General features: G+C 39.3%; 1 protein-coding gene across 1 annotated transcript; it reads right to left on the bottom strand.

The window, feature by feature from the left end:
- Positions 1 to 1893: 1893 nt before the first annotated feature.
- Positions 1894 to 4745, bottom strand: LOC121866587 (glutamate receptor 1-like). Its single transcript, XM_042366357.1, has 3 exons — positions 4150 to 4745; positions 3175 to 3422; positions 1894 to 2903 (listed from the first exon to the last, which is right to left on the bottom strand). Exons 1-3 carry the CDS (start codon positions 4399 to 4401, stop codon positions 2621 to 2623), a joined length of 783 nt encoding a protein of 260 aa, XP_042222291.1. The 5' UTR covers positions 4402 to 4745; the 3' UTR covers positions 1894 to 2620.
- Positions 4746 to 15623: the final 10878 nt, after the last annotated feature.

Here is a 15623-nt window from a genome sequence, read left to right as displayed (position 1 = left end):
CTTCAAAGCAGAAATCTAGTGATGAGACTGTTGCTGTAGTAGAGGCTGAGAAAACTACAGTCTTTAGAGCAGAAAGTGGAAGCTCTATAAACTTGCATGTGGTGAAAATGTAGCATAGGTCGGAAGGCATTTTCATGTGAATGATTCAACAGTGAGAACAATAAAGAGAAATTAAGCAGCCATTAGGTCTAGTGTTGACAGCAGGCGGGGGCATTTGGAACAGTCAAGATATGCAGTGTGAAGCGCCATAGCGAGGGGTAGGCAGCATCTCCATTTGGGCTACATTGCTTAGGCGAGGATTGAAGTCAGGCAGCCAGCATAAGTGGAGACTACAATGCAGTATGTGCAGTGATATCATTTTTGTTCCTTTTTTATAATAAATTTTAAAGCATATATTCAGTGGTTAAGAGTTGCAACTTTCATATATGAAATCTATATGCTTGTGACACTATAACATTCACTTACTTTGTATTGCATTGACTATTTTAGCTCTTTATGGGTCTGCTTACTTAAACCTCCGGTGACGTTCATGAACATTCTTTATTTTCATGGCATATTTTGAATGTCCTGGCAGGAGGAATACATTGTATGGGATTTTGTCTAATTGATAACTCAATTAGCGTGTATATGTCTCAAGACTTGTGCCTCCTGGTGAGTTACCTGCCAGAGATTGTGAGGGATGCACGCCCTCTTATGACCCACCTCACTCCTCCACACCCAAGTGCAAGTGAAGTCATTTGGTTTACAGTCTTGCTGTTTATCAAGAATTGCTTGATTTGAGTGGCAATGATGTAGTATTGGGTGACAAAGACAATGATCGGGAGGAAAAAGAACCCAGATGATGTCGAGTTTGTTGAGGCAGCGAGGACAGTGATAGGCCTACAGACAATGGCACTCCCTCCCTCTCCCCACCCAACAAGCCACCATACCTCTCCCCACCCCGCCAGCCACTGTGAACCACAGCACAAATATATGACGACTTGGTGCAAGGAGTGTTGAGCTGTCTTGTGCATTCTGTGTTACAAAGAGTTCCACTCCATCAAGAAGTTCTAAATTCAGTAAAAGTATTGTAAATAGTGTGTATATTTGAAAATACACTAGTGATAAGAAAATAGAGATCAAGTTTTGTGCTGCCTGAATATTCCTACTGTTCAGTATTTTATACTTCTTTTGAAGAAAATATAAATATTTTGTATTTTGTAATACCTATAAGATAGAAATATGATATATAAGGGCCTTCAAGTAAGAAATGTGTGTAACAAGTGCATGTCAATATCACTTCCTGCTCACTGTGGGCTGTGCTCAGTAGCTTCAACAAGACATCTTTCATCACTCCACACTGCTCATCAACACTCCAGACAACTCTCCAACTGTGCTACAATGAAAGTTGAATGTTAATTCATTCTTCTGGTATTTTTCTTATACTGTATTGATTAACCCATTTATAAGGCTTCCAATTTAAGTTAGGATAGAGTACAAACTCTGCCTAATGACTTTCAAGGCACTTATGTTTGGTGAGCCTAAGTAATTGGCCAACCTGCTAAATTCTCTGACAACACATTCCAAAATGATTTTATGTAGTAGTGATGATCCTTCACAACTTTTGAACCTGAAGAGGTACTGGTACAGTGATGGAAAATTTCAGGGTATAGGAAGTGTTACAACAAGGATATACAAATGATACAAGTTGAAATTTCACTTTTGGGGTTTTTTTAGTACAGCTCCTCCCCGACTTACGACCTACTCGATTTATGACCACCCGCACTTACGACCTGCCTCGGTTGTACCAAAATTTTGTAAAATTACGTATTTTCGAGTTCCAACGTCAGTACACAGACAAAACTTTCGTTTGTAATTCACTTTAAAATGGCTGGCAAGCTTAAAAGTGAGAGTTTTGTGGTGCTGAGAAGAAAAAGAGACACCCATTTTAGATTTTCTATGTATTATTTACCTGGATTTGGGTCCCGAAACCCATCTTAAGTCGGTGAGTAGCTGTATTTCTTTTATTCTCAGATCCTTGACTTTGTAGTGTTTCAAATGGTAGTGAATTCTTTAGAAGAACTGATGCTTTTGAGAGACAAAAGACCAACTATTATTATTTTCACTGGCTCAATTTTTAACTTCAGGTAAAATCTTTCCACAAGCACCTAACATTTGTGAACCTTGTGATGATTCACTATTATATATTGATTAATTTTCAGACCTGCAGAGTGCCTCTCTTTATTTCAACAATTCAAAAAATATCTTTTAACTCATGAAGAATATTTTTAAGGAAAAGTAATTTATTTATTCATGCACGAATGAGAGATTAGTAGTAGGTGTAAGTACTAGTTATTGTAAATACACATACATATACTGTACATATAATTTGTAACTTGTCCTCTTATTTTCTTAAATTAAATTATTCAGGGTATTTTGGAAATATGTTTCATAATTCGGGAGATGTCATCCTGAAACATACATACAGTACAAGTATTATAAAAGGGGATCTTGATTATGAATACTGTAATTATGTTTGATATGAATTAACTACACTTCAGTACTTTATACTGATATTTTTTTCACGAATGACATGATTTTAAAACTAGAAAACCAAGTTTTCCTTGAAAGAAGATTCAAATTATGCAGATGAGGTATGTATCTGATGTTTGTCTTTGATTGCCTTAAATCTTCTTGGAATATTATGACTATAAGGCTTATATAACCACTGACACTTGCTAATGATACATTCCATCAACAGGAAAAAGGTGGCCAGGATCATCCCTGCACCAAGTATGAGGAAAGCCATGACCATGTTGCTTAGCTCCATAGCTTGAAACTGTGTACTCTCACAAGTGTCTCTGGTTTTCATCCAAGTCTGCCTGGCTCTGATCAATATACCAGACTCGGCCATTACTCTCAATCTGTAAATTGAATTTAAGAACTAGTATAAATACAGATTTAAAAATAACATTTGAGCAGAATAAGATGAATCTGTTAAAGTTGAATACTGACAGCGAGAATGTTGAAAAAACAACCAAGAGTGTATTGATAATTATCAGTGAATGGGAGCATTATAACTGGACATTAATTTATAAATAGACACAGAGTACATACATAATACAGTAAGACAGTTAACGTGTGTCCAGGTTTGTGTCACATTGCTGAATGTTGAGCACAAACTGTTGTACTTACTGGTGATCAAAGAGAGGAAATAAAGGAGAATTCTTGCGCATTGGCCATGACTTCTGGACCGGAAAGTGCACACCAGGCAGGGCTATAAACCCACAGTGATAGTATTTTGTATAGAAATACACTTCGTTGATGAGGAAGGCATGAGAACCCTCCAGCACCTGGGCTAGTCCATCAACTGTTGTTAAGCTCTTGGGGTTGGTCAAGATCATGTCCCTCCACACCCTCTGCCACACTGGGTTGTTAGCATACTGTTGAGTTGAAATTATATTAGATGTATAATCCTGACCTGGTCCTTCACTTAATGGATTATGTCAACACATATGAGCCATTCCAAGGCCTTATTCCTAGGACTGCACCTCAGAGAGTTTATCAAGGACAAAGACTCGTTATTTATATTGCTCTCACTGACATAATAAGAGTTTGACTTGTTTTTCATTCATATTAAGCTGCCTATTTGCTGCACCTGCTATGTTGCAGGATTTTGTGCATTGAGTACTGTATTGCATTTGGAGCTCCTTTTCACCTCCTTTTATGTTAACTGACTTTTGTATTCATATGTCGTTCTTGGAAGATGCCAAATTACAAATGATGAATATATTCTGAAATTCCATTCTACTGTATAACCAAAACCAAGCTTGGGAGCAACTACTTGGCTACCATCACCCTCCCTGGGGTCATCCTCATGGGTCTGGTCACTGTAAGGTTGGTTATGTTTCTCACTGTAAGTGAAAAACAAGTAGTGCATGCGCTGTGTTATCTTACAACTTCATACTTCATCAACCTTGATTTCTCAGACTCCTAATCTAAGGGATGGAGCATCATAGGGAGATGGACTGATTTCTAGATTAGCCCGAGCCACTTGAGTCTAAAACTTCCCTGGGATCCAAAGAATGGAAGCTTAAGGATTCTTCCAGGCTTACTTATAAATGGGATTTCAAAATCAAACTACTGTACTGTACCATTTCTGTGACTTACCCTGAAGTAGTTTTCCAGTGACCCACCACCATTAAAACTGAAGGTATGTGTGCCAGCCTTAAGCATACTCTGAAAGTCTGTGAAAGGCAGAGTTATCTTGTTTATCGTCAAGGCGGAGACGAGGAAGGATGTGTAGTAGTTGTAGAGCAACACTGATGTCAGCAAGATGGTGATGAAGGCCATCCTACCTGGGAGTCTGAAGAACTGGAGGTTGGTGCCTGACATGCAGGAAATAGTGGCATTGTTAAACATATGTCATCTTCTCAACACATGAAATTGAATATTTATGGCAGCTAATTCAAATGAATAATTTCGTCATCAATAACCCTTTCAAGAGTCCAACTGCAAATGATGAGTTTTGAATGTATCATTTCTGGACAAATAAATAACAGTAAACCCCTCAAGGTGGTCAGCCAATACTTCACAAAGCAGGTTCATTTGTTTCAACTTCACTACAAACCCACCTGTATAATACAAAACCTAATATAACTTGACCTGATCTGACCTAACAACCTATACGTGGAAACACAAGCTCAGGATGATCTGTTTTTGTGCAGGTTCATACAGCACACGGGTGATGGTTAAGTCCACGCCTTGCACACTAACGCCATCTGTTGATCCTGCGGCCAACTATATGCTATGTGGCTTACGTGGTTTTCGCCTTGCTCTCCTGTCCTTCTTATAATAGTTTTTGCCTGGATGGTACTAGGGTGTTCTGAACGTCTGAGTAGAAGTATACAAACACCAGCAAGCTGCATAGAGGAAAAGTCGACTGTTTCTGCTCAGAGTGTGAAGTGCAAGCCTAGTGACAGCTGAAGATAATTGGTGTTCAAGTATTGTGGAATTGTTGTGAGCAATATAAAGTGAAAAGACTAAAGAATTGTACACTGGTAGTGTGCTGACTGTATATATTTGAAGTGAGATCAGTAATGAGACACGCCCTGAGAACAGTTGTGTGAAAATTTAGTGATTATTAAAGAAGTCTACAGTGCACAAGTGTGTGTGTGTGATCTGGTGGAAATCTACCTGCCTGTTGTTTGTCTGTACACTGATCCTGATAGTTGGAAAAATACCGGAGACTGGCGGGACAGCCAGTGGTAATTCGACTCCACTTGTGATATATCTACTGCTTCTGTTTATACAAACTGACCGATGGTAACCAGCGGTTGAAGCTGGTAAGTGGCGAAAGGGGTTCCTAACAGTATTGTTAAGGACTGAATCTAGCATCAAGGGTTTCAATGTAGTTTCTGAAAGACCGGTGGATACACTCACCCATGTAGCACACAGAGGCGATGACAGAGAGAATAATGTCACTAACAGTGATGGGAAGGTCTTGAGACTCACAGTACTTCACTAACAACAGAGTAAATGTTGCCACCACCATAAACACCATCACCATCATCCATGCTAGTGGACTGAACACTTTAAGGTACCTGTCCCACGAATTGCTTGAAGCAGAAGGTCGCTTGATGACTATGACATACCTGACAATTCAATAAAGCAATGAGACAACCAATGTACACTCCCCTGTCATGGAATAAGATGTTTTGTTAAATCAATCACCACCTAATGTTTCAACTGATGATTTGTAGCCAAGTGATTCATTCATTTTATCAACTATTTAAGAGAAGGGTCCATAAAACTAGAGGTCAGTTTACCCTTCATGTGAAAGCCCAAATGGGTAGTGGACGACCTGGGATCTTGTGAAGGTTCTGTCTAGTGGAGCTACGGCCACTTCTGCCTCCCCTCGCACCAGTTGACCAATCATGCCTGTCCATACACCGTTTTGAAAGTTGCCCCACTTCCTGTCTGGGGGAGAGAAACACTGCGACCTGCCCAGGGAACAGACAAGTTAGGTGGACCAGGAAATGACCGCCTCACTTCTGTCTGTTGTTGTTGATGTTATAACTGTGCTACAACTTCCAAGGTATTTAAGCACGTAACTAGTTTAGGAATTACTGTACACTAGTCCATTAACAATTAAAAATCAACCGAGTTATAACTTTCTATTGTAGTTAATCTACTGAAGTACTAATGGCGAGGGGGTTTTACTGTTAAGGTTGCCAGATGTATGATAAGTCTCATAATTATGTATATACAGTATGACAAAATTAAAGTTAATATATTAATGATAACTGTTTTATGTGTACTTTGCAATAAACAATATTTGATCGCTATTATCAACCCCCAGTACATCTTTATTACACAAATATATTATTACAGGTATATAATTTTTTTTTCAATATAAACCCACTAGTTTAAACAATAGGATAATGTACTGTACTCAATTTATGGGCCACTGATATTTAGGGCATCACTACTTTCTCTACATCACATCTCATCATGATATTCACTAACTAGAATATTAATATGTTGTATAAATTAATATTCTGTTCAAAATAAGTACACGAAAAGAGACAATAAATAAAGTGAACAGGTCATAATGTATGGGTGTAATAACCAGGTCACCACCACCTTACGTTTTCATCAACACTATAATTGGATAGATATGTACTGTATATAAACTATGCAGTTATACAGGTCAGCATGAATATAGACAATGTAGGTATACAGTGCACATAGACCGTGGAAGTATATATACAGTTTCCTATGTACTTAGTGCAGGTATACGAAAGTGGTAAACAGTAACACGCATCATGGTAGGTGAGGAGACTATAACATACATCATAGTAGGTGAGGCACTATAAAGACACTCACGTAAAGTTAAGTTGTGCACTTAAGTTGTCCCATACATCACCATATATGCCAGAGATCTTGATCGAGCCGTCTCGTTGTGGTGTGGTGAAGGAGTGGGGTTCACCCTGGGAGTAGTTATAATAATAAATATCATCATTGATTATTAACTACACTGTTTTATAAGACATGAACTGAATATATATATATATATATATATATATATATATATATATATATATATATATATATATATATATATATATATATATATATATATATATATATATATATATATATATATATATATATATATATATATATATATATATTTATATATATATGTGTGTGTGTGTGTATGTGTGAGTAACCGATCGGAATTCTTATTGAGGGTAGTTTATGGATGGTAATGCAGTGACCCCCTCAGAATATGGAATCAGCACAAACAAAATTTAGATATTTACTTTTAATATTTACCGTGACCTGGATTGGTGTTCCTGAGATTGGGGTTAAAGAGACACAATAGGTAATGGTATGATACTTGTATTAATCCTCAGAAACACCTTTAAAGCACTAGAAAAATATCTGCACAAGAAAAAGATGACGTTGGTATTAAACCCCTCAATATACCCTTACATCACTAGACACAAATATTATCTGCTCAGGAAAAATAGTTGCAGGAGCCCCAATGTGACCCAAACCCTGGAACCGTGCGTCCCAATACAATGGATATGACCCCACCAGCTTAGGTAATACTGAGGTCATGAGTCGCGCCTCCCTGAGTTAAATCCCGCTCTCCCCCCTTTAAAACACAACCTCTGACAGGTCCCCCACTTCAGCATCGCCTCAGTAACATGTTCATAAAATAATATAATGGTCTGAAACAACAAAATAATCATACAATATCATAATGGCCTGATATCATCAAAGCCCAATCATCATGCACATACATAAGACATGAACTTATATGAGGACGAGGAGCCACTCATGAGTTATCAAGGGGACGTTTCACCCTTATATAATCAATACATAAACCAATCTGAAATAAGTTTGCCGTTGTAGCAGCCTAGCCCAACTTAACCTAACCTAGCCTAACTTAACCTAGGCTAATCTAACCCAACCAATTTACCGGCAGTGTTGAGCAGGTGACCACAAGACCCGAAAGATCAGACCTTCTAGCCCACGGTTCCTTGGCCATAATAGTGAAGTGACCTTGGCTTTGCTCACGTACTACACCACCAAATGGTGTCCACTGCCCAATACTGGTGATTCTGTGGTGCAGGTGAGGTGCTGGCTGGTACACCTCCCACAGAGTCACATCCTTGGGCGACACTGGGTCCTGGGTGTTTTGAACTGTTGCAAACACAACCTGTGATGAGAATAATGATGTGATGAGCCGCGGTATGTAAGAGAGGGAGATATGAGAGAATATTTTGCTAAGTCCGCGTGGAGGTATTGTGCATCTACTGGTTCCCCCCCCTCCCCTTTCTTTTAGTGATTTTGTCCAGTAGCCTTGCTATGTGTGCTAGTATTTCCTCAACACACTTGCAGTTTTATACACGTTTAATATTAAGGGCTAATGGTTGACATGAAACAGATTTTTTTGTCCTTACAAAACACTGAACACAGCTAAAACTAGCAACGTGTCATCTTTGTACACCTGTTATAACTTCTTAACTAAACAGTGATTTAAGTTATATTAGGGAAATTAAGAGTTTATTAGGATATTATTTTTCCTTCGTTCAACATTGATATTATGTCTGCTGTCATAAATGTTAAAGTGTGACCAGGTGGCATGGCCAGCAGAGGTGCTGTAAGATGCCGTAGAAGTTGGTTTACTATGACTTACGAGCAGCTGCTGTGACGACTCTCTCCCTTCCTCACTCTACCATCATAACAACCACCTGCTCCAACTTGACACCAGGAGAAAAAACTGCTTCACGAAGCTACTCGACCCAAGTGAGTACCGATCAGAACCAGAAAGCTATGGACCCCCTCCCTAGAAAAATGCACATAAGCACATAAACACAGTGACGTAGCTAGAGTGTGTGCCGCCCGGTGCCCTTGATGCCCTCATATTATATTAGATATATATATATATATATATATATATATATATATATATATATATATATATATATATATATATATATATATTAAATAGTTTGTGTACCATTATAATATTACTGTACTTTCACATACTCAAATATAGTATGCTTTAAATACACACCAAACATACTTAAACTTTATAAGTAACAGTTAAACAAAAAGCAAAAACGACATATAGGATAGGGAAAAAAGTAAAAAAAGTGTAAAAAATTAGGACCATCTTTATTTCTGAAATGAAAACTACAACTTTCTACAAAGTAACTTTTCTTGTTTTTTTGTTGGCAAATTCTTCAATGACATTGTCAAAAACTATTTCATCTGTCAATTGTCGCTCTATAGACAGTATGGCAAGATTTCTCAACCGCAAGGTGCTCATATAGATCTTAGTAATTCTGATCAGTTTTAGGTAACAACACTAACAGCAATTGTGAGGAAAATCCTCAGCATTATTACTATATTTGGAACCGAGTTCCCAAGGTTATACTTTTGAATAAACTGCAAAAGTTCAAGGGGGCCTTCTTTCCACGTCTGTATTCTGTCTTTAATAGTTATAGCAGCAACAGCAACAAAATGCTGAAGTCTTTTTCTCTCAACGAGGAACTCCTCTTTATCAATGTCGTCGTGATCGTGATCTATTTGACACTCATATTTATCATCCAAAAGATTCAATGGGGTAAGGAAGGCATATTTCTCAGCAAGTTCATGAAGCTGTTGAAATCTCAAGTTATTTCTTGGATCACTCTGTCCAGCGAAGAAAACATTTCTCTCCTCAATTCAATGTCGTATGGCAATTCAGCATCTCGTGATCCTTCACCAAACATTTGTTCTTCTTTTTGGGTCGACGCTGACGCTCCATGACTATCCCCAGATTATTGCAAATTTCTTTGGCATAGTTAACTCCATTACTCACTAGCTTGTCCCTGTTTTCAACTAGAAATGTTTCTAATGCCCTGAGTTTTATATCACATTGTTGTATGTTCAAGCCCTTGGTTTGGAGGTAAGTCTGTGTGTCGTTAATTTCTAGAAGGACGGGTCCCCACAGGCCAAGAAAGCACAAAAAGGAAAATGATTGCAACGCACCAAGTAGAACACCAGCATCTGCCCTGGTAGCTGTATTTTCTTCTTCACCAGTTAACTTTTCTAGGGCACTTAAGATTTTTGAGAAATGTTTCTTTACAACACTTACAGCTTCTCCCCTCGCACTCCACCGAGTTTCTATTATGCGCTTGACACTTTGACCAGTGACTGAAGTTAGAACATCCCAGCGATGGGTTGATGAAGAAAAAAATACAAACAAACGTTCCACACATCCAAAAAAGGTAACAGAATTCACAGCAACAGAAGCTGCATGAACACCCGCCAAATTCAGTGAGTGATTTGTACAAGCGACAAATTCTGCTTTTTTATTAATTTCCTTGATACGTTTCTGAACACCAGTATGAACACCAGCCATCACCGCAGCATTATCATATGCTTGCCCTCTACAATTTTGAATATCAATTCCGTCTTTCTCTAATTTTTCCAAAATCATCATTGAAATATTCTCGGCGGTTTTACCTTTTGTTTCAATGAAATCGACAAATGATTCCACAACCTTCACTTTATCTCCATCGATCATAACATAGCGTAAAACTTGGCTCGTTTGATCCTTATGTGAAATATCAGGAGTGCTGTCGAATATCATGGGAAAGTGCTTTGCTTCTTTTACTTGCTTGATGACTTTGCTTCTTACGTTTTCTCCCCAAATTTCTATAAACTCGTTCTGAATAGTAGGAGACAGATAGGAAGTAGCAAACTTGTTTCCCAGCTGGATTCTTAGATGATGTTCACGTAGCACTGGATCATATTTCGCCAACAAATCAACTAGCTCTAAAAAATTTCCTCTATTTTCCGTTGCTTCAGTCTCATTTCTCTCATAATTCATTCCTTCTCGGTGGCCTCGTAAAGCCAAATTCTGTTTAGCTAGGAATCTAATAATATCAAGCAATCTTGAAAGGATTTCCTTCCACTTTTTCACTTGGCTTTCAACAACTTCTTGTTCTTTTTTATCAATTTTTGCTCCACGAGCAATCCTAATTTCCAACTCCTTCCATTGTGTGAAATTCAGAACGTGAGCTGCACTGGATTCGTGCTCGGATATTCAAGGATTCAGTTTCCACCATTTGTTGAATCCATCCTCAGAATTAAATTTTGAGTTACTTCTGTTTGAAAACAGTTTGCAACAAAAGCAGTAAAGAGGATTAACTTGCCGCCGATGCAAAGGGATGGATTAACGTCTCCAGTAGCTGCAGATATGGGTGATGAGCAGACCCAAAAGTGCCGCCCCCCAAAAGTGCCGCCCGGGGCAGACTCCCCCCCCCCGCCTCCCCCTAGCTACGCTAGTGCATAAACACAACTTTGCATGCAATGAATATACTTTATTTTATTGCAAATTCATTGCCTCATACAGTGTATGACATACACAAAGTATGAATAAAGTAAACAATCTGACGACGATGACGACTGTATGTTACCTGACCGTGTACAGTAGCGTCCCATGCCACCCTACAGATTTACTGGTTTTCTTCAGTAACCAATAATACATACATAACATCTGGTATATATTGACAAAAATAGAACAACTTAATATAAAAATATAGTGAATATAAATGTTAAATTTTTATCTGACCTTCACGGACCCCCTGAAGCCCATCCATGGACCCCTTGGGTCCATGGACCCCAGGTTAAGAACCCCTGGTATAGAGGTAAGCGTTCTGCCTGGTAACCTTAGTCTCTTTGCGGCATACGATGTTTCTCTTTTCCTGGGGGGTGTGGACGAAGGATTCGGACTACTGCTGGTGGTGTTGTGATGGTTTGCTGGTAGTGAACTACTGCGGTAATCCCTGGTTCCTTGTGGTTGGCCATCGCAGCCTAGACATGCTACCTGAGCTGCCATTTCTATCAGGTTTTTGTGTTGTTGATTAGAGTAAGAATGCTCAGGTAATATTCTGGTGTGTTTTGATAATTAAATATTTGTGTATTACTTGTTATGTAATGTACCTAATTAACTATACGAATCAATACTTAATAATATAAATGTTATTAAATTACTCGGTTTACTTAATAATCTTCATATGCCATTCATAACTTAAATTTGTCTGTCACGAACAGTGATTCTTGTGTGTGTGTTCCTCACGTGCTGCATCAGCGTATTTCATCCCTTAGATTATTCACTCATTATTTTAACTTGTCAATTTTACCTTTCCTCAATGTTGTGGGTAGCAAGGAGGGACATCACATTGCTGATTATCGTTTATCATTTCACCACATCAGTTTACTAGCTGTTTGGGTGATCATTCTGTTCTTTGTTACGACCTTCATTGTTTAGTGTTAGAACAGAAGAAAAAGGGGGTATCCAGAGAAAACCTTTTCACATCTGTCCCAGGCCGGGCATTAAACCCAGAGCATAGTTGTGTGACATATGCACATTATCGCTGTACCACCAACATTTCCCCTGATGTATTTCCAAAGATCTTTAACGGAGGGAATGGTGATGGTCATTGGTTTACCCTTTTAGAAAAACTAAATAATTAAATTTGGGTTGTTCTGGGGCAGTTACGTAAAGTTGTTTCCTTCTTGATTTTGTGAGTACAAAGTTTGTGTGTTCTTCCTGATGTATTATTGAGTGGCAGCAGTAGGCATATATCAGTCAGGGGCGAATCCAGGAATATAAAAGGGATGAGAGCCGAAGAAGTTGTGGGTGGGGGAACATGGCGAGTACAGCGAGCCCATCCAGCTTTTTTGTGTGTGATGGTGTTAGTGGTAAATACTCCAACTACTGGCTTATTCTGAATTCTCAGCTGCATCCAACACTCTCCAACACAATTGTCTGACCTTACTCTTCGCGTCACCTTAACATCCAGTATTTTACATTCTCGGAACCTTTACTATTCGAAAATTAAACTAGTAGCTATTTTGGGTATATAATTTCAGGTTTAAATCCTTTTACAGATGATGTCACATTTTCGCCTGTAACATACACTAGTAGCTACTTAAAACACTGTATTCTTACAGCACAACATGTGTGTGTTAATTTGAAAAATGTATTTTGATAAGAGATAATTATTGCAGTGTAGGAGTTTGTCATCCAAAACAACTTGTAATAAATTAAGAAACAAATGATTTAAATGTTCTTACCAGATTGTCAGGAGGGAAGTAGACATTGTGAATCTTGGTGGTAAAGTCAGCATCACACAACAGTAGCCAGTTTTGAGTGTGTGAGCTCCGTCGTGTCATCATCTGTCAACAATAACAGTATCCAACTTAACCTTTAGCGGGTGCTCGTTGTCATAAGCAAAGGTTAATTATATTCCTACCCATAGGGAAAAAGAATCGCACAAACTTAGACTGGTTACTGCTATTACTCGTTACTATTGACTTCTCTGCCACTTTCAACTGGAGTGATATTGATCTAAAGTTCGACAAAATGTACGTGCACCCCGCGTCAGCATTGTACCCTGAGTGGGGCGCGGAACAGCCTGCACTACAAACATGAGGTGTAAAAGTGAGCGGAGCACCCTGCGGCTGCGTGTGTTTAAAGGGTGTGAACCACACCGAGAACTGATGAGGTGGAGTTAGCGGGTTCCTCGAGAAACACCAGTAACTCAGGTGCCCCGCCCACTCAGAGGCTTCTGAGAAAAATTAAGGCTCATGGTATCGAGGGGGAAGTTTTAAATTGGATAAAATCATGGCTCACCTATAGAACGCAGAGGGTCAGCGTAGATGGTGTTAAATCTAAGTGGGGCCCTGTAACCAGTGGGGTTCCCCAGGGGTCAGTACTAGGCCCACTCTTGTTCATAATCTACATAAACGATCTGGATACTGGGAGCGCCAGTGACATAAGCAAGTTTGCGGATGACACCAAAATAGGGCGGCAGATTAATTCTGGGCAGGATGCAAATGCATTACAGGAGGATCTAAATAAACTGCAGGGGTGGTCTGAAAAATGGCAAATGAAATTCAACACCAGCAAGTGCAGCGTACTTAATATTGGAATAACAAATACTGATAATGTATACAGCCTTCGCAACATCAACCTAGAGAAATCGACTTGTTAAAGAGACCTAGGGGTACTTGTAAGTCCGGACCTACGGCCCAGAAAACAGTGCGTTAATGTTCGAAATAAGGCAAACAGAGTATTGGGTTTTATATCTAGAAGTGTAAGTAATAAGAGTGCAGAGGTCTTATTGCAACTATATCTTGCGCTAGTCAGGCCGCACCTCGATTATGCGGTTCAGTTCTGGTGCCCTTATTATAGAATGGATATCAATTCACTAGAGTCGGTGCAGCGAAGAATGACGAAAATGATTCCGGGACTTAGAAACCTTCCATATCTGGATAGGTTAAAGAAACTTAACTTGCAATCCCTAGAAAGACGAAGAGTGCGGGGAGATATGATAGAAGTATTCAAGTGGGTGAAAGGAATCAATAAAGGGGATATAGATAAAGTTCTTATAATATCCGAGCAGGATAGGACTCCGAGCAACGGATTTAAGTTGGATAAGTTTAGGTTTAGGAGGGAGATAGGAAGAAACTGGTTCACAAATAGGATGGTGGACGAGTGGAACAAGCTTAGCAACTTTGTAGTAAGTGCTGGAACTCTGGAAAGTTCAAAAGGAGGCTAGATAGATTCATGGATGATAGAGAGTGGTAGTAACTCTCGACAGGAGCTGCCATGCACAGGCCAACCGGCCTATTGCAGACGCCTAATTTTCTTATGTTCTTACACCTCCATGTGTAGTGCAGACGGTTGAGCCCAGGGTACATGTGCAGTACATGGAAGGATATTGTCATCAGTCATGTCTGTGTATACCAGAAATTTTGTCAACACGACGAGTCTTGAAATTTTTGCACAAGGTCGATTTGATACTCGGCAGCCATCATGACCACGCCACTCAGAGAGCTTGAATTATTGGCCACACAAACAGCAGTCAAACGGTAACAGAGTATAGACAGTCAGATACAGTAATACGCGGTTTACTTATGTTGTGAAGTTGGGTCTTATAGGCCTGGCGATCCATGGGGAACAACGGGGATATACTGTATAACATTTTTACTAAGCCTTCCATACACAAGGAGTCAGTCAGGGTGGCCGGTGCTGCACTTGACCACATTCACTTTCTCAGTTGCATTGTTGTTAGGTACATTTTTACATCTGGGTTACGGTAGCAGGTAATGCCCAAGTATTGAACCAACTACCCTTAGGAGAGGAGGCAAAGAGTTGTATCCACTAATCTGCCAGACCTCATTTCTTCTCAGTTGAGAGGAATTGAGTAGACAAAAGAAACTGACAGCTGAACGAACAGACACACAAATGGGTTGGGTCATTTCAATACCCCTCCAATCCTGGTACAGTAACTGAGGGATAATAAGGTCCTGGATAGCTACCAGATATTGTACAGTATTCCATTATCTGACCACAAGGAATGTTTATACTGTACAATGTTTAAACTGTACTACCTGTTTGAAGTATTCGTAATCCTGTAGAGAGAAGAGCGTAGCAACGAAGAATAAGTAGAGCGAGTCTAACTGCTGTGGTTTTTGTTGCATCACTAAGCTGTCAGGAGAGTCAGGCACACCGCTAGGGGTCTGAGAGGCTTGTCTGGCGTTGCTGTGGTAGTGGATGACGGTTG

This window comes from Homarus americanus, unplaced genomic scaffold (assembly GCF_018991925.1).
Source record: "Homarus americanus isolate GMGI-L3 unplaced genomic scaffold, GMGI_Hamer_2.0 scaffold16430, whole genome shotgun sequence".
NCBI classification, from domain to species: Eukaryota; Metazoa; Arthropoda; class Malacostraca; order Decapoda; family Nephropidae; genus Homarus; species Homarus americanus.
This window is presented reverse-complemented; position numbering and strand designations above follow the sequence as displayed.

Coding starts and splice junctions, on each gene's coding strand:
- LOC121866587 (XM_042366357.1), bottom strand. CDS start 4,401: ATGTTTAACAATGCCACTATTTCCTGCATGTCAGGCACCAACCTCCAG. Junction 3,423..4,149: donor CACTGGAAAACTACTTCAGG/GTAAGTCACAGA, acceptor TCAACTCAACAG/TATGCTAACAACCCAGTGTG. Junction 2,904..3,174: donor TTTCCTCTCTTTGATCACCA/GTAAGTACAACA, acceptor TTCAATTTACAG/ATTGAGAGTAATGGCCGAGT.